We start from the raw sequence: 20,394 nt of genomic DNA, 5'->3' as shown, positions 1-20,394 counted from the left end.
CCTGTCGCAGCAGCAATCCCCGAACCCAGTGGTGGACACCGGCAGTAAGGACGCTGTTAAGCTGAAGAAGGAATCCTATTGGCTGTGGTTGGCTTGTGGGATTCCTGAGGCGGCTGACGGGTACCGTGGGGCCAAGCGTGCCACAGCCCGGGCGCTGGCAGAGGCAAAAACTCGGACCTGGGAGGAGTTTGGTGAGGCCATGGAGAAGGACTACCGGTAGGCCCCGAAGCGATTCTGGCAAACCGTCCGGCGCCTCAGGAGGGGGAAGCAGTGCTTCGCCCACACTGTTTACAGTGTGGGTGGGGAGCTGCTGACCTCGACTGGGGACATTATCGGGCGGTGGAAGGAGTACTTCGAGGATCTCCTCAATCCTGCCATCACGCATTCCGTGGTGGAAACAGAGGCTGGGGACTCGGGGTTGGACTCTTTCATCACCCAGGCTGAAGTCACCGAGGTGGTTAAAAAGCTCCGCGGTAGCAAGTCTTTGGGGTTGGATGAGATCCACCCTGAGTACCTCAAGTCTTTGGATGTTGTGGGGCTGTCATGGTTGACACGCCTCTTCAACATTGCGTGGAGGACGGAGACAGTGCCTTTGGATTGGCAGACTGGGGTGGTGGTCACCCTACATAACAAGGGTGACCGGAGGGTGTGTTCCAACTACAGGGGGATCACACTCCTCAGCCTCCCTGGTAAGGCCTATGCCAGGGTATTGGAGAGGAGATTCCGGCCAATAGTCGAACCCCGGCTTCAGGAGGAGCAGTGTGGTTTTCGTCCTGGCCGTGGGACACTGGACCAGCTCTATATCCTCTACAAGGTACTCGAGGGTTCATGGGAGTTTGCCCAACCGGTCCACATGTGTTTTGTGGACCTGGAGAAGGCATTCGACTATGTCCCTCGTGATGCCCTGTGGGGGGGTGCTCCAGGAGTATGGAATCGGTGGCTCTTTACTAGGGGCCATCCAGTCTCTGTACGAGCGGAGCAGGAGTTTGGTCCGCATTGCCATCACTAAGTCGGACCTGTTCCCGGTGCATGTTGGACTCCGGCAGGGCTGCCCTTTGTCACCGGTCCTGTTCATAACCTTTATGGACAGGATTTCTAGGCGCAGCCAAGGGCCGGAGGGTGTCTGGTTTGGGGACCAGAGGATTTTGTCTCTTCTTTTTGCAGATGACGTGGTCCGGCTGGCCCCTCTAGCAAAGACCTACAGCATGCACTGGGGCGGTTCGCAGCCGAGTGTGAAGCGGCTGGGTTTGAAAATCAGTTCCTCCAAGTCCGAGGCCATGGTACTCGACCGGAAAAGGGTGGCTTGTCCTCTTCAGGTTGGAGGGGAGTTCCTGCCTCAAGTGGAGGAGTTTAAGTATCTCGGGGTCTTGTTCACGAGTGAGGGAAGAATGGAGCGGGAGATCAACAGACGGATTGGTGCAGCTGCCACAGTAATGGGGGCGCGGTGCCGGTCCGTTGTGGTGAAGAGAGAGCTGAGCCGAAAAGCGAAGCTCTCGATTTACCGGTCGGTCTACGTTCCTACCCTCACCTATGGCCATGAACTTCGGGTCATGACCGAAAGAACGAGATCCCGGATACAAGCGGCTGAAATGAGCTTCCTCCGTAGGGTGGCCGGGCACTCCCTTAGAGATAGGGTGAGGAGCTCGGCCATCCGGGAGGGGCTCGGAGTAGAGCCGCTGCTCCTCCACATCGAGAGGAGCCAGTTGAGGTTGCTTGGGCATCTATACTGGATGCCTCCTGGACGCCTTCCTCGGGAGGTGTTCCAGGCACGTCCCACTGGGAGGAGGCCCAGGGGATGGCCCAGGACATGCTGGAGGGACGTCTGGGCGTCTCTGCTGAGTCTGCTGCCCCCGCGACCCAGTCCCGGATAAGTGGAAGACGACGAGTACGAGTAAACTATTCAGTTGAATAATAATTTAGAGAAAATTTAACAAATAAAGGTGTAAGTTTAGGGATGTTGAAGAAACATTTCCAGACATCGGTGGAGATGGGTTTTATTTCTCTAACATAAGACAACAAATGAGGTTTCTACATGACTTACTGCGCGATGAGTATTTTGACGAGTCCTGCGTGGCCGCAGGTCGCAGCAGCGTGCAGCGGCGTCCACAGTTCATTGTCCTGAGCGTTAACGTTGGCTCCTCGGTCCAGCAGGAGCTTCACCATCTCTTCATAGTTGTCTATGCAACACTGTGGGGAATAAGGAGGGATGAACAAATTCCACATTATTTTTCAATATTTATCATCACATTATTACCTCTTGGACACATCATACTAATATTTAGAGAATGAAGAACAGCAGGAAGGACATATTGTGTTTGAAGCTGCTGTTTTTATTCAATGACTCCTAACATGATGTGAAAACACCTGTGCTGATCTGATGGCTCATGGAGAGAATAGTTTATCTCTGTTCTTTTCCCACTGTGATCGCTCGTCTGTGCGTCACAGAAGAACAAGAAGTTCATAACAAAACGTCAGGCTGTGTCTCTTCAGTAGACTTTTTTAGTGGCTTAATGCTGGGTGGAAAACTGAGAATGAATTAAGGCCTGGAGACAGAATTCCTACATGTCAGCCATTGTGTGGGCTGCTTCCTGGATCCCATACAAAACTGGAAAATCACCCAGAACTCACACCCATCCACAGAAACAGACAATGGCAAGGAGGGGGAGGAAGCATTTTTCTAGTTAAACTGGGTGTGAATGAGAGGCTGGGAGAAGTTTCCATTAAAACCGTCAGAAAAACTGCTATTTTCTTCTCCATCAGAGCCAGTTCATGTGAGCATGGCTCTGCTTAGCCAGTGAGCAAAGACTGAGATATCAAAACAACAGTAGTAAGAGAGTAAGAGACTGCAAAAAGCAGCAGTGAAGGATGGGATTATTCTGTCACAGAAAACTCGAAGCTTTCTACAGGTCTCTGTTGTCATCCTCATAATAACATCTTCAGTCAACCTGACTGATGTGATCTCCCTGCTCTCTGTGCTGAAATGAAGAAAGACATTAGTCACAGCAAAATACAAAACCTCTTCAGAGAAATTGCTGATAATCCTCATGAATGATTTCAATGAAGATTGAGACAGAAAGGAGAAAGGAAAACAAGAGAAATAAGGCTGTCAGTGGGTGAAAAAATACTGACTACTCATACTAAGGCCTCCATAAAAGGGAAAAAATAGTTGTTTTTCATTAAAGTATATGATGCCAGACCATTTTTTTCCTGATTAACTTGGCATTTTTGAAGGCTGAAACTCTCCTTAATTCAGTGAGGAAAAGAGATATTTGATTTAATAAATGTATAACCTTTTTTTAACTAAAAGGTGAAAGAATATTGCTCCAGTTTTTTTCCAGGTTATACTTGAGAGACACAATTGGGAAACTCTTGGAAATGTGTATTTTATAATTTTATATACTCTGACTAAGCATAACATCATGACCATGATGGGCACCATGATTGATCTGCAGCTGTGCAGCCCTATACAAAACAAACTCATATAAGGTAATGATTTGTACATGAAATAATAATATTGTCCTTCTAACTTTGCTTTCATCAAAGAATCTTCCATTTGCTGCAATTGCAGACAAATTGTTAAGGTAATCTGAGGAAATATCACAAAATCAAGTGTTAGCCTTACTAATTCAATATCCCTTTTACCCTGCACAAATCTCCCACTTCACCAGCACCAAAGCCTCCCCAGAGCATCACGTGTCCTCCACCATGCTTGACAGATGGCGTCAAGCACTCCTTCAGCATCTTTTCATTTGTTCTGCGTCTCACAAAGGTTTATTTCTGATCCAAACACCTCAAGCTTAGATTAATCTGTTGGCTAGTCTCAGATATGGCTTTTTCTTTGCTACTTTCTTTGGTCGACATTGAGGCTGGTGTTTCGCGGGTATCATTTAATGGGGCTGCCATTTGAGGACCTGTAAGGCGTCTGTTTCACAAACTATTCAATTCAATTCAGTTTTATTTATATAACGCCAATTCACAACACATGTCATCTCAAGGCACTTCACAACAGTCAGGTACATACATTCCAATTAATCCTAACCATTGAACAGTGCCGTCAGATTCAGGTATTTATTCAAATTGGATTGGTTTTTTTGTCTAAGGAAACCCAGCAGATTGCATCCAGTTAGTGACTTGCAGCATTCACTCCTCCTGGATGAGCATGTAGAGACAGTGGACAGTCACTGGCGTTGACTTTGCAGCAATCCCTCATACTGAGCATGCATGTAGCGACAGTGGAGAGGAAAAACTCCCTTTTAACAGGAAGAAACCTCCAGCAGAACCAGGCTCAGTGTGAGCGGCCATCAACTAGAGACTGATGTGCTTATCGTCTTGCTCACCTGGGCACCGGGGCCTCCCATCTCTTCTACTATTCTGGTTATAGCTAATTTGCAATATTTATTGAGAGTACTACACACTGTTGGATTATACTTAATTTTTCAGAACAAGAACAGACTTGACGAGTTTCAGTGGAACGTTATTTTTGTACGGCCATTTTGAGACTATAATCAAACACAAATGCTGATTCTCCAGAAATTTAACTGGCCAAAGGAAAACCAATTGTATTACTCCTTTAATCAGTACAACAGTTTTCAGCTGTGCTAACATGATTGCACAAGGCTTTTCAAACGATCAGTTAGCCTTTTAGCATGATAAACTTGGGTTGTCTAACAGAATGAGCCATTGGAACATGAGTGATGGTTGCTGAGAATCGGCCTCTGTCCACTTATGTAGATATTGCAACAAAAAAACGATGTTTCCTGCTATACCAGTCATTTACCATATTACCAATGTCTTGACTATATTTCTGATTAATGTAATGTTCATAATGTCATTGTGACATTACCAATATTATTACATGTTCTCACATTATCGTGTAGCCCTCTAGTAAAAACTTAAAAGCAAGTGGAGGTCCTCCTCCATTTCAGCAAAACAACGACCCAAAACATATAGCCAGGGCTACAGTGGAATCATTTGAATCAAAGCACATTCGTGTGTTAGAATGGCCCAGTCAAAGTCCAGACCTAAATCCCAGAGCTAAGTCCCATTTAGGATTGGTGGCAATACTTGATAGTGGATGCTGACAGATGTTTGCCATCCAGTCTGACTGAACTTGATTTATTTTGCAAAGAAGAATGGGTAAACATTTTTCTGTCTCTAGATGTGCAAACCTGGTAGACATACCACCCCCGAAGACTTGCAGGTGTGATTGCAGCAAAATGTAGATCTTTACATAGAATTCCAATAACATACATTGTTTTTGGTTATCATGTGACAAAATGTGAAGATTTTCAAAGGGGTATCAATATTTTTGCAGGGACTTTAAACTAAGTGTGTCACATCAGAGTACATTTATAATTTCTTTAAAATGAAGAAATTGTCAGTTTCCTTAGGGAAAGATGATGACAGACATTCAAACTAATATGATCATTAATCAATGTAATGTCCGTGTATGGCTCTCAGTCTTTCTGCAGCCGTTAGAATGAACAAGAACCACATTTTACTTGCACACCATACAACTTTGTTGGTTCAGAGTGGATGCTTCCTTTTACATGGTTTTACACAGAAGACGAGCTGAGGTGCAATCTCCAGAGGTTTGCGGTGTCTGAGAGAAGAAGTGGTAGCCGAGCAGAAAATAAAAACACAAAGAGGAACAAAGATAAATAAAAAGCAGACAGACACACGGATGTCCCTCTGGGAAATGCAAACAACAAGCAAACAGAATCTATTGTGAGTCAGATGTAAAAGATTTAGGAAGACTGTTTGGTTCAGGCCACCTCCTCTAAAACAAAACATTTCTTGGTCACTTGTGCTACATCTGTGACGCTGCCGTCCTATACTCAATATAAAACTGCGTCCAAATAAAACAACAGTCATTCAAAGCTACTTGCATAAAGCAGCTCTGATCTGAAGATGTAGTGTGGGAAGAATTAATATACAACACAAGTGAAGGAATGAAATGACTACATCGAGAGGTGAGAGGAAACAGAATGCTGACATGACACACGAGTGACTGACAAACATTTCCTCTAAGCAACACATTTCCTCGGGTGACGATGTAAATAAAGACTTAGACATTTTCACACAAAACAGTTACTATTTTAACCCCTAAAACCGGACAAAGCTAAAACAAAAGTATGACACTTGGTAAAATGTCTGTGCGGAACCATAAAACGGCTACGTTTCTGTGACGTTTGTTGTTGAAGTTTGTGTTGAGAATGCAGATTTAAACTTGAGACTCCACACAAAAAAAATCCCAAACTGCACCTGAAAAAGAAAATTCCCTACTAAATCTTCTTTGACTATCCGACAGAACTGTTCATCCACTGAAATTACATTTGTTTGTTTACTGTTAGAAATGCAAAATGCTGGGGAATATTTAGTTTTTTGCTTGTATTGCTAATAGCAGTTAGCCTTATTTAGCACTCCTAACAGGTGTTCAGATTTACAGCTTTATAGCAATTAGGTTGGAAGAGACGTTATCCCTGAGATCAACAGATTTTTCCTCAGAAACCCTGGTGGTGTACAAGTGTGGCTTTATTTTTTTTAGCTTTTGTTTTTAAATCTTCATGTAAAAAAGACAGAGAAACTAAAAAACAACACTGTCCCTTAGTCTTGTAATGCAAATATTGTATTTTCATATGCCTTTTTGAATTAGAGAACCTTGTCTCTCACCTTCTATCAGCAACGGAAATCTAACTCGTACTCAGTGTGATATGACATCATTTACTGAACACAATGAGACCAGCATGTCACAAAAAAAATGAGCAGCAGGACCACATCTCTGTGCATTCAGAAGCAGAACTAGTGGCTTAAATATGTCGACTGCTTCCTGAGCTCATGACGGAAAGAAAACCAGGTTCAAAGCAGAAGAGCATGAGTCACACATTTCCTTGTTTCAGCGTTTTAGTGGGCTTCTTGTGCAATGCTGTTTAACTGACTATTTTATAAACTGATGACATGCCAGCACTATTTTTACTCCAAATATGGGTTCATTATCAACGTTAAAAACAGAATACAGCCCGGAAAGCATCACGAAAAGAGAGGGCAGAGATTCTTAACAAATATCAAAAATCTCAAAGACACTGATGGATCAAACACCATAAGACTCCAGCCTACAACTTTTGCATGAAAGATATTATCCAAAACAACCTATAAGTTTGCAACCTATTCACCAGTTAAAAAGCTAGAATAATCTGTCTCTGAATAAACCTATAAACCCCAGCCCACCTGCTTACTAAATGCTAAATTCATCAGTCTTGCTAATAAAAGAAAAAAGTACTCACACCCACAAACTAACAAGAAAAGGGCAAGGAAATAATCTGCGTAAAGTCTCATGTAAAGTACTGACAGGGTTGAGAGTGTGGCCCAAACAATGGCTTGGATTATTCATGTGTGGCTGGAAAACAACAGCGGCAGTCTTGCTGGGAATCTTCAGTGAGCCGACAGAGGACTGCGGTTCAGGCCTGAGGAGCAGAATGACGAGGAAACAAGGCTGACATTTGGAAGTTTAAACGACTGAAATCGGTTCGAGGCCACAGCTGAGAATGCTGAAGGCAACAGAGACGGCACTAAAACTGAAATAGTGATGTGTTAAGAGGCAGGGAGCAGGGCCAGGTGGGAAAGAGTACAGCTGAGAGTGACACGAGCTTAAAAGGGCTTTAAATTTTACCAGAGCTGAACAAACAAATGCAAATCATAAGGATGGGAATCTAAGGTTCAGCTGTTGAAAGAGAAGATTTAAAAAGGCTAAATTGTTAATGTGAACAGTGACAAGCAGCTGGAACACCGGATGAACAGTTTACCCGGAGTGAAGTACTATTTGAATCAACCCTGCCATGTTATTTGTCTGTCTGGAGGAAAACTGCCTCTCTGAAGAATGACGGCAAACATTTACATTGTCTTGCAAATTTATTCATACACTTTCTATGTAGCAATGTAATTTTTTTACATAAAGTTTAATGTAGTTTTGTTGATTTTATGTGAGAGACCAACACAATGCATTGCATAACTGTAAAATGGAATGAAATGGGATTCAAGATTTTCTAAATATTTAAGAAATTAAAATGTGAAAAGTGTGGGGTGCATTGTTATTCAGCTGCCTTAACTCTGATGGTCCTAAATAAAACTAGATAAAAATTACTAAATACAATCCACCTGACCTGAGTGAAAAACAATGTGTGGTGGAACACTGCACATCACCCTCAACACACCATTAATGTGTTGAAACATGGTGGTGACAGCATGGAACAGGAAAGCTGGTCAAATACAAGGCAATCCTGGAAGAAAACCTGTTAGAGGCAGCAAAAGATTTGGGAGTGGAACAGAGGTTCACCTCCCAGCAGGACAACAACCATAAACCATAAACATACAGCTACAGCAGAAGGGTTTAATTTAAAGCATATTCATGCAACAAAATGGCCCAGTCTAACTCCAGATCTAAATCAAATTAAGAATTTCTAGCCAGACTTGAAAACTGCAGTTTATGGTCAGTCTTTGTCCAATATGACTGAGCTCAAGGTACTGTATTTTGCAATGAAGAATGGGCCAGAAATGAATTCTCTGGTAGAAAAATACTCCTTAAGTCTTGCAGCTGTAACTGTGGTAAATGGTGATTCTACAGATTATTGACTCAGGGAGAGTGAATATATATGCATGCCACAGTTTTCATATTTCCATTTGTAAAAAATATTGAAAACAATGATTTTTTATTAATTACTGTTACCAATTTGTGTTGGTCTGTCACTTATGGTACTGTAGATAGGTACAAGCAATGAAAGTACTTCTTTTTACTGAATTTTAGGGAGCCAGACTCAAGAGGAACAAACTGCTGAGCTGGCGGGTCTGAGTCCCCAAAAGCTGAAGTAAAGCAGAGCAGAATTACTGATAAAAAGGCTGATACCTCACAGGAATACAGACTGAAGACTTCACAGCTCAATATGATCAAACCCTGCAGATGATCCATTACAGCCCGGGGAGTCTGTCATGTCTGCATAAATATTTGAGCTCTAAATTTGCCGAAATTAATGTTTTTAAACACGGCTCCAGCAATCTGTTGATGTTCTGGGTCATCGTGCCCACCCGGCCACAACGGGTTCATGCACACGCAGCAAAACACAGGAGATTACAGCCCAATGACAGCTGGGTCGCTAAAATATAGGACAACATGAGGCAGGTGAATTTAGGAGCTTAAACTGACAAAAAAATGTTGATGGAATGAATTTACATTTGTTTACCAAGAATATCTATCTGGCTTACACTAAAACTGCTCTGGTAAAGCAGAACATTTCTTTTATGCCCCTTTTTAAGTACAGTACAGACTAAAAGTTTGGACACACCTTCTCATTCAAAGAGTTGTCTTTATTTTCATGACTATGAATATTGTAGCTTCACACTGAAGGCATCAAAACTATGAATTAACACATGTGGAATTATATACTGAACAAAAAAGTGTGAAACAACTGAAAATATGTCTTATATTCTAGGTTCTTCAAAGTAGCCACCTTTTGCTTTGATTACTGCTCCGCACACTCTTGGCATTCTGTTGATTAGCTTCAAGAGGTAGTCACCTGAAATGGTTTTCCAACAGTCTTGAAGGAGTTCCCAGAGATGCTTAGCACTTGTTGGCCCTTTTGCCTTCACTCTGCGGTCCAGCTCACCCCAAACCATCTCAATTGGGTTCAGGTCCGGTGACTGTGGAGGCCAGGTCATCTGGCGCAGCACCCCATCAGCCTCCTTTTTGGTCAAATAGCCCTTACACAGCCTGGAGGTGTGTTTGGGGTCATTGTCCTGTTGAAAAATAAATGATGGTCCAACTAAACGCAAGCCGGATGGAATAGCATGCCGCTGCAAGATGCTGTGGTAGCCATGCTGGTTCAGTATGCCTTCAATTTTGAATAAATCCCCAACAGTGTCACCAGCAAAGCACCCCAACACCATCACACCTCCTCCTCCATGCTTCACGGTGGGAACCAGGCATGTAGAGTCCATTCGTTCACCTCTTCTGCGCCGCACAAAGACACGGTGGTTGGAACCAAAGATCTCAAACTTGGACTCATCAAACCAAAGGACAGATTTTCACTGGTCTAATGTCCATTCCTTGTGTTCTTTAGCCCAAACAAGTCTCTTCTGCTTGTTGCCTGTCCTCAGCAGTGGTTTCCTAGCAGGTATTTTACCATGAAGGCCTGATTCACACAGTCTCCTCTTAACAGTTGTTCTAGAGATGTGTCTGCTGCTAGAACTCTGTGTGGCATTGACCTGTTCTCTAATCTGAGCTGCTGTTAACCTGCGATTTCTGAGGCTGGTGACTCGGATGAACTTATCGTCCGCAGCAGAGGTGACTCTTGGTCTTCCTTTCCTGGGGTGGTCCTCATGTGAGCCAGTTTCTTTGTAGCACTTGATGGTTTTTGTGACTACACTTGGGGACACTTTCAAAGTTTTCCCAATTGTTCAGACAGATTGACCTTCATTTCTTAAAGTAATGATGGCCATTTTTCTTTACTTAGCTGCTTTTTTCTTGCCATAATACAAATTCTAACAGTCTATTCAGTAGGACTATCAGCTGTGTACTGTATCCACCTCCTGCACAACACAACTGATGGTCCCAACCCCATTTATAAGGCTTGAAATCCCACTTATTAAACCTGACAGGGCACACCTGGGAAGTGAAAATCATTTCAGGTGACTTCCTCTTGAAGCTCATCAACAGAATACCAAGAGTGTGCGGAGCAGTGATCAAATCCAAAGGTGGCTACTTTGAAGAACCTAGAATATAAGATATTTTCAGTTGTTTCACACTTCTTTGTTCAGTATATAATTCCACATGTGTTAATTCATAGTTTTGATGCCTTCAGTGAGAAGCTACAATATTCATAGTCATGAAAATAAAGACAACTCTTTGAATGAGAAGGTGTGTCCAAACGTTTGGTCTGTACTGTATATCCAACACTGACTCAACAGAACTGCATTAAACTCAACTGAACTGGACTTAACTGTTTCACTTGAGAATAATAATGAGAAACTTTCTTTGTCAGGATCCCAGAGAGACCTATATTTTGAATTGATATTATGTAATTATCACACTACAGTGGTGATAGTGTGATGGTCTGGGGCTGAGATGATTCTATAGGATGTAGGCGAATTGTCGTAAATGATGGAACCATAACTTCTGCTCTCTAGCGGAAAATCCAGAAAGAGAACATCTGGCCATCAGTTTACGACCATCAGCTCATGCACACTCGGGTTATGCAGCAGGACAATGATCCAAAACACACCAGCAATTAATTTGGGTCTGGATTTGAGATGCTTTGGCATGACCTTAAAGAGAGCGGTCATGCCTAAAACCCTCCAGCAAGGCTGAGTTAAAATATTTCTGCAAAGAACATGTAGGCCTAAAATTCTTCTACAGCGACGTAAAAGACCTAATTCCTTATCTCAAACACTTGACGGCAGCTGCTGCTGCCAAGTGTGGCACAACCAGTTATTGCATTTAGGGGGGTATTATTCCTTCACATAGGGCCAGGTTGAATTGGTTAGTTTTTCTTTGTTAATAAAAATCAGCAATTGAAAACTGACTTTTGTTTATCCTCATTGTAAATTTGTGTGATATTAAAATTAGTTTGATGGCTTGAAAAATTAACTGCAAAACCCTTTACATCATTTTTTGACTCATAGAACACACAACAAACACTTTTGTTTAAATAAAATGGAGCTAGGATGAAAAGAAATAATAAACTGGAACATGCATGCTAGTATTATTCCTGCTTTGCTGGTAGGTTTCAAAATAATTCAAACACAAACCATGGCACAGATAATCCATCAAGTTATTCCAACTAAAGAAGCACTCTTGTGGCTTTGGTCACAGGGAAAAACCAATGCTGAGGAGTTATTATATGTTTGTGATTGCATGCACTGTATATTGTGTGTGTTGAGGAACATACCATGATCCTGGAAGCCATCTTTTTGATTAATGTCTCATATTAGAGAGGTGAGAGCTGGCCTGGACAGATATGACACCCCATTTAGAGAAACAGCAGCAGGACCTTTTTTCATTTGTATCACCTTCTGAGTTTGTGTGATCACAGTGTTCCTTGTGTTCTGGGGACCTAAACTGTTTACACAAGCAGATTGTGAGGATTTTTTCTTCTCTTTGAATATGTCCTGAAACTTTAGGAAATGAATCTAAATGTCCTCTGAATTCACAGCTAACTGGACAGTAAATGTCTGGCAGTTATTGTGAAATTTTCCTCTTAAAAAGGGTCCCATCTCGGAGCCAGTGTGGAGTCTGGCCCATCCAAACAGCATATAATCAGAAACATTGGAAGCTGAAAGGTCATTCCGATCACTTGGCTGTGTTTAAAACAGCAGCCTCACCAGTGGTGACTGATGGACTTCAATTTTCTCTTCCGCTGTTCATTTCACTGCCTCCCAGCTGCAGTGTGAATATTAGGCTTTGCACAGCCAGAGGGGAAAAGAGATATGGCCGTGTTAGCTGGGGCAGAGAAAGAAGGATGGAACCAAATGAGAACCGAGGGAGGAAGAAGAGATGGAAAGCAATGAACATTTCTCCTTCAGAGATCCTTAAGATAAAGAACCATTCCTGTGAAAGTCAGACCCTCTATTAAAAATAAAGCTAAAGCCATCTAGCATTTAGATCTATCCTTCAAGCTTCGCCGGTATTTGACATTTTAGTTTAAGTGGAGCAAACAGAACGGTTCCCTCAGTAATAGAAGCATCTTCATGCACATCCAGCAGCTTCACAGGAAATAAAATGTGTTTCCCAGTTGTGGCACTTTGAGAAATCGGCTCGGATGGTGTGTAATAGCTTCTACCAGACAGGTGCCATATTTCAGTTTTCAGATGAAAACAAAACTAATGTTTGTTTCCTGACTGAAGCATTAGTTCGCATGAGATGGAAGCTCTCATTATAAAATCAGTAATGATTTTAATTATCATGAGAAAATAGGCCTGATATCCTTTATCAATTTCCTACAAGTCAGTAAATCAAAATGGACTCATTTTCCCCGGTAATGAACTCATTTCCTCTTTAGAATTAAATATTACTTTTCAATTTCAAAAACCTCAACACTTTTTTCTAATACCCCTTTTATTTAATTTATTGTGTTCAGATGCTCAAAGCAGCAGAGAGATATTAGGGGTCAGGGTAAGGTGGTAAGGAGCTTGCACAGAGTTTAAAGTATTATCCATCTTTCCCTCTATTCACTGGGATATTTTAAAAGACATACACACCCACACACACTATTCTGTTGTGGCCTGCTGTTACTGTTCTGGTAAAACTTCATATACAGCCTCAGCATGTAAAATTCAAGGTTTCTCTGCTCTCATCAGCTTTTTTCCTTCCCTACTTCAAGTAAAAAAAATAAAAATATTACATGGCTGACATTTTTTATGCTTCATCCCTCAATTCAAATTTTCTTTTCTGTTTTTCTTTGATAATCCAACACAAAGACATGCACAATTTTAAGGTAGAATAAAAAATAATTGTCTTTTAAAAGAAAACTGGAAAAAAAGTTAACTGAAAAGTGTGGCCTGCATATGTGTTTAGTCTTCCTGAGTAAATACTTAGAATAGTCTTTTGTTGCAATCACAGCTTTAAGTCTTCTAGTATACTGGCCTTGCACAACCTCGGTCCATTTTCAAATAGATTTAGATCATTCTAACAAAATAATATACTTTGATCTAAACCATTCCACTGTAGCTCTGGCTATAACTTTAGGGTTGCTCTCTTGCAGCAAGGTGAACCTATGTCCCAGGCTTAAGTCTCTTTCTGCCTCCAACAGGTTTTCTTCAGGATTGTCATATATTTAGCTAAATCCATCTTCTGATTAACTGACCAGCTTCTCTGTCCCTACTGAAGAAACGCACCGCCACAGCCTGATGCTATTAAGTAAGTCTGAACATGCATATCTTTGCTCACACTTTTTTCTTTTTTCTTCATACTTATCCAGACCTCAAAAACATAAAATCGGGTTACAAACTTTTCTAGAAGATTTCTGGAACACTTTGTGCCAAATACATATCTCTTTGCTCCATTGGTTTACAGTGCAGGAACATAAAATGAACAGCCTCAAAAACCTAAATGGTTGACAATTATTTTTCATCGGTTTGCTAGTTTCAAAGGGGGAAAGCTGCTCAGACATGTAAATAAAAAGGAGAAAAAGATGGTGGAACAGATGGACAGAGATGATCTTACCTGATGCAGAGCGGTGAGACCATCTTCATTACAGAGATCTGGACTCACATTGTTCCTCAGTAGGTAGCGAACTAATGAAAAAAAGACAAAGAAACATAAATAAATACTTAGAGAGCTTCTGACAGGCCTCCGCTTTACATGTTGTAGCATCATCAATAAATCTGCATCATCTATTATTCATAGCAAATCACTAAAATGTCTCTGCATCTCTTAAATTACCGTGCCTGCCAGAATGTTGTCAAACTAAGCTCAGAAGTATAAATGAAATGTTGGGAGGATGAGGGAGGACTGGTGAGGTAGTGTGATGTAATGAAGCAGAGGACCACACGGTCTGTCTGACTCCCAGTCAAACGGATAACACCTTCAAACTGGAGCCTAAATACGTGGCGTGGCAGTTTAGCATACATGACAGATAAAGCCGTTTGGGAGGTGGCAACAAAATGTCAGTGTCCTGTTGTTGCTTTGGATGTCATCTGTCTTTATTTCACACACAAATATATAAAAACAGTTTAAATTGAGTCATATAAAGGAGATGAGCCAAGCAAAACATGAAACAAAGAAAACATATACTCAAGATGGTGTTATTTTTTAATTCATTACAAGCACACTGTCCTTTCACTGCACTGGCTCAGGTTTTAGTTCGGCTGAAATGTATTTTCAGGGGAATATTACGCATAAACAAAATAAAATTAGCACATGAAGACAGGACTGGTTTGTGTTTCCAGCAGAAAACTACTCATTCTATGTGAAATGTATGCGTGCCTCAGAGAGGAGAAATCCTGGGTAGGGAAAACAGTACCGATAAACTTCAGTTGATGGATCAAGATTAATCAGTGAAGCCAAAACAGATGACAGTAATGCAATTTTCAGCTTCCTTCTCTGTTTTTCAGTAGAACACTTTTTACAGAGATTGAAGAAACAAAGAACACCAAAAACCTTTAAACAGCAGATCAAAAGGTGAGACTCTAGGAGACAACTTACCTGTTCAGAGCAAAACATATTTAAAAGGCCACAATAACAGCAAGCCGGCGTCTTAGTTTATTTTTGAACATGTAATGAAGAAAATGGAGGTAAGAAATGCTATAGAGGGAGGTCACAATAAAGAGATGAATATGAATGAAGCTGGATGAATGGCATCCAGACATGTTGTTACTGTAGAAATTAGGTCAAGATTTTAAAAACGTATGGCTTCAAAACCAGTAAAAGTTAGCATCACGCTGCTCCTGCAGTTTAAAGGTATTTTTTGCTGATGTCTATGAACTGAAATCAACATGCCACTAAACACATGTTTTAAATTACATTTCAACAATAATAATCAGTGTGTCGTTATTTTTGCAACTGTAGGTAAAATGCTTGCTTCCTTGTTTTCAATAAAAGCAATTAAAACATATTGTGAATTTTTGTTTTAGATTTTTGTGTAAATAAAATGAAACCATTGTATTTTTATTCGGGGGTGTTATACCATACCATTATATAAAATGTCTCTTTCTCTGACAGAGTTTACAGTCATGGTTGAAAAAGGTGTACTCACTTTAATAATAATGATGCAGTCTTTGGTGTATAGTTTTTTTATACTTAAAGTTAGATTAAAATTATTCTGGACCCCGGAAAAGACCAGATGATTTATAAAGAAAAACTCTACAACTGACTGAGGGTACTTTCTCTTTTTCATGACTGTAAATTTGATGTACTTGCTGGTTTCTTTTCATTTGTAAACTCTCATTGGGAAAACCTCTTCAAATCTACTGTCAATACTACAGAAAACTGATTGAACTTTATATTCCAGTACTTTCATTAATCTCCTAATTTCCAAAGCTCACATCTCCATTGGTTCATCTTCTGTTCAATATTTGGCTGAAAGTGAGCTCGGCTCTTTTATTACATTCATCGCTTCCAGGAATTCTTTACAAATAATAACCACGAAACGCTGCACTTGCTTTGAGCCACTCATGTTTAATATGTTGCTATATTGACTGTGAAATCAGACATTTCTGATTTAGGGTGTAAAATTGTTCTTCCTTTTATGCCTTTTAGGTCAACTCATTTTCAGTTGACTCACCCTGAAAAATATAGTTTAATTAAAAATTAATTAGGATTTCTATAATTAGTAACAACAAAAAAGAAAAAAAACATATTTTAAGCTTAAAATAAAGTTTAGAAATTTGTTGTGTGAGCTCAAATTAGAAACAATCTTGGCTTCCCTCCCTATCATCTTCTCTCGAAAGACTTCATTAAAGACTAATTGTGAAAAAGATCATATTCAGTCTCTTTAAAATATGTTTAAATGAATTATTGTTAGAAACAAATCGAGCTGGTCATTTAGAACATAAACTACTCACAGTTAAATACGTCTCAGGACGTGCATCTTCTGTAGTAAAGCAGAAGGATGAAAGGAGCAACTATCATAAGTTAAAGTCTTTTAGAGAACATCCTTAATCCTGCGTTTGTTAGACCTTCATTACTCTTTTTATGCACATCACCGTCAAAGCTCTCTTGCTGTGATTTTGTTTCATTTTTTCAGAACATTTCCAGCATATTTTCACCACCTGCACAGCAGCAATCAGTCGTCTATAAAATCTGAGGCCAAACCAAACAAATTGAGCCACTGCAGTGGCTGTTGGTGGCTTCATGCACTCTCGTAAGCTTCACGGAGAAGAAAGTGAACTATTGCAGAAACTGACTCAAGGTTCTAGAGTGAACAATTAGTCTGGCAGCATCTGGTAAGTGCCACACATCATCCCTGCAGTGCTGTTTTTTTAGGTGTACACAGATCTCAGGGGAACTGCCAACATTGCCTCTGTAGCTAACATCATCATATCCCTGGCGATCTACTGCCATCAGGTTTGTTTTCTTTAAAGGCCATGATTACCTCCCCATAGAGAGAATAAGACCTCATTTACATTTATTTCAGGGTATCATCATTTCATCCCGTGCATATGTGGGCTTTCTCTAGGCATTCTAAAAACATGCATAGAAAACAGATGGACATTGAGCAAAGCAAAAGTCTTGAGTCATCTGTAAACTTTTTATAGTTTACTTCCAAACCACCAGACTATCATAATCTTTCAAAGTGGTTATGATCAATAGTTATCCAGGGTTTCTGACAGTCTTGTACAGCACCTCCACATTTATTGATTACTTCTGGTAAAGATGCGTAAAAATCCTTAAAATGAAAATGTAACCTTTAATTAGACTACAGCGATTGTGTAGAAAATTCTGCTTTAAGAATTTTTTTCTTTACAAAATCTTAATACCACAATTAGTGGCACCCCGAAGAATTCTTACAAAGTAAATGTAATTGAAGCAATTGTGGTATAAATCTCTTAGCCATGTTTCTCATTTATTAAAATTAGAAATTAAAATAATTTTCAAGCATTGCTTATATTTATGTGTATCTGGGTACATTCCTGTCTCTGCTGCTGATACGCTACAATTTCCCCACTGAGGGGCAAATAAAGTGTTATTCTATTCTATTAAAAATGGGAAAGACAAGAGAACAAATAATCCAAGAAAGACAGACCAATGCTGATCTTCATAAAGTCAAGAAATTGCTACTTGTCTACCTCAAAAAAAGTTGGTGGATATTCTGATCAAGGCTACTATAAACTATTACAGAAACATTTGGATGCTTGGAAATAAATTTTTAGGCTTAAAGATATTTGCACAGAGATGAGATCTTGATGTATTTTTCAACCCAGATCATCTGAAGGAGGTTTGGTATTTTTTATGGTTGTATAATCATTTTTATAGATCATAGGACATGCTGCTATGCAAATAAATAAACATGCTGCATGAATTATTCCTGATGCGGTGTAATTGTTGAGACAGAAAAAAATGGATTTGCTGTATCGCTGTAGTGTTATTTAGGACAATCCTGATTCATAACAATTTAAAGTTAAGAGACTAAACACAACGACAGCAGTGCTTTTAGATGCTGAAAAACCCCTGTGGCACAACTAGGAGTTTTGCCTCAGGGCAAAAATGCATTATTGACTCCTATTTAACCTGCTGAGATGGTCAAACCATAATTAATAATAAACTGTCTCATTTTTCTACATCTTTAACAAACAGATCATTTAATTACTTTAGTATTGATGCTTTTTGTTAATTTTTCATGCAAATATCAAAGGTTAGCAGTTCAATGTGGTTCTCCTCCTGTCCGCATGCTGACATGCCCTTGAGCAAAATCCTCAACGTCTGTTGGTCACCGTGCAGCATGCAGAGCGGCTCAATCTCCCATTAGAAGTTGTTCGGTATTTGCAAACTACTTAGGCAAAAGGAAGCTGTGTGCCTGTCTGTTTTCTTTTTTATTTACTGCGCTCATGAGTTTCACTCTGTGTGTCGAATCCAAAACTGTCACGAGAGGATTTCAGGAGTTCCTCTCTTAAAGCTTTTCCTGTTCATACACGGTTCCAGCAGATCAGAGTGAGGACGTTGTCTGCAGAGACAGCGGATTATGGTGGAGACCTGCTCTATAAACAAACAAATCTTCCAGTTTAAAATGACCAGTAAACAAATTGGTTCAGAGCTTATTTTTCTAAACGTTTGTTTGAAACTTTTGCAGTACTTAAAATAATAAGAAGAGACGACATAAAAATCATAAACAAAACGTATCCACAGCCTTGAAGCGCATTTGAAGCACGTTTGGCAGCAGCTACAGCCTCTTGTCTTGCTGAGTATGATGTTACATGCTGGCATATTTTTACACAGTTTCTCTCACCTTTCTTTGCAGAAGCTCTCAACCACTATTTCTGTTGGAAGATGAACGGTCCGGAAGAGATTATCATCAAGCATGCCTCGGTAGATTGATGCAGTCATCCTTACTTAGAAACTGACTAGTCTCACAGTGGCTGCTGCTGAAAAACATCTCCCTGACCTAATGTTGCTACCGAGATGCTTCCCTGTATTGGCCAGGTGATGAGCGATGCTTAGATTCCTTCAGATGACACAGGATATTTGGGCCAGAGTTCAATTTTTGTTTCATCAGACCAGATAATTTTGTTTGTTTGCACATTTAAAAAAAGTCTGAAGCTACTCACAATATTTTTGCATAGTGTTGTTGAATTTGTTTCCTGCAGGGGACACAATGGGACCCAACGGGACATGAGGAGCAGATGGAAGCAATTCCATCTGAATTAGGATGTACTCCATCCTAATTCATCCCAAAAGTGTTATTTTGGGTTAAGGTCAGGACTCTGTGCAGGCCAGTCAAGTTCTTCAACACCAAACTCACTCATTCATGTCTTAATGGGCCTTGCTTTGTGCATTAGTGCCAAACCCAGGCTCCTCCACTGGGTTACCATGATTTGTCACTCAAGAGATCCTGTTTCTATCGCCCTTAAGTCTAGTGGCAGAGTTCTTTACACCACTGCACCCAACGCTTTGCACTGCACTTGGTGAAGTACGGCATGGATGCTGCTGCGTTGCCTTACAATCCATCCCATTAAGCTCTACACACTGTTCTTGAGCTAATCTGAAGGCCACATTAAGGTTGGAGGCCAGTAGCTTTGCAGAAAGTTGCCGACCTCTCCGCACTATTCGCTTTAGCATCCACTGATCCCACTCTGTTATTTTGCGTGGGCTACATCTTTATGGTTGAGTGGCTGTCATTCCAAAATGCTCCCACTTTGGCATAATATCACTAATATACTATGGAATGTTAAATCAGCTTTCCTGACTTACTGCACAGGTGGCATCCTATCATTCCATGCTGAAACTCATTAAGCTCTTTAGAGCTATTCATTTTCACAAATGTCTGTAGAAGCAGTCTGAATGCCCAGGGCCTGGAGTTTATATACCTATGGCCATGGAAATTCTTGGTACACCTTAATTCAATGATTTAGACTAGTGAGGGAATACTTTCTTCACTGTGGCGAAAAGGTAAAAAAGCACAGCCAAACGTCATGGCAGTGATTATAATTGGTTTCTTGGCGCTAACAATCCTAAATTAATGCAATGGTGCTGAGTTTTTGCTTTTTCTGTGAAATGTGGCCAGAGATTCAGCTGTTCAGATGAAATGTGAGTACTGTTGTGTTAAGCATCTGGTGTGGGTTGGGGGGTTGATCTGAGGAGAAGACCACCGCAGTCATCACCACCCACAGGAACACTGAGTTTTACAAATGTATTTAATATGGGTCTGTTCTCTCTTAATATTCATGAATGTTTTGGTTTCAGTCTTTTAAATG

The 20,394-nt window shown here is 40.6% G+C and overlaps 1 protein-coding gene across 6 annotated transcripts in view; it reads right to left on the bottom strand.

The window, feature by feature from the left end:
- ppp1r16b (protein phosphatase 1, regulatory subunit 16B) overlaps positions 1 to 20,394 on the bottom strand; it is a 110,837-nt gene that overhangs the window by 25,346 nt on the left and 65,097 nt on the right. For all 6 annotated transcript variants that reach the window (XM_047346990.1, XM_047346985.1, XM_047346988.1 and 3 more), the window contains exons 3-4: positions 14,210 to 14,280; positions 2,042 to 2,187 (exon numbers count right to left, since the gene is read on the bottom strand). In XM_047346990.1, the coding sequence (XP_047202946.1) occupies positions 2,042 to 2,187; positions 14,210 to 14,280 (217 nt within the window). The remainder of the gene's footprint in view (positions 1 to 2,041; positions 2,188 to 14,209; positions 14,281 to 20,394) is intronic.

The sequence above is a fragment of the Girardinichthys multiradiatus genome, chromosome 20 (assembly GCF_021462225.1).
Source record: "Girardinichthys multiradiatus isolate DD_20200921_A chromosome 20, DD_fGirMul_XY1, whole genome shotgun sequence".
NCBI lineage: Eukaryota > Metazoa > Chordata > Actinopteri > Cyprinodontiformes > Goodeidae > Girardinichthys > Girardinichthys multiradiatus.
The sequence above is the reverse complement of the archived record's forward strand: the minus strand, read 5'-3'. Positions and strand labels throughout refer to the sequence as shown.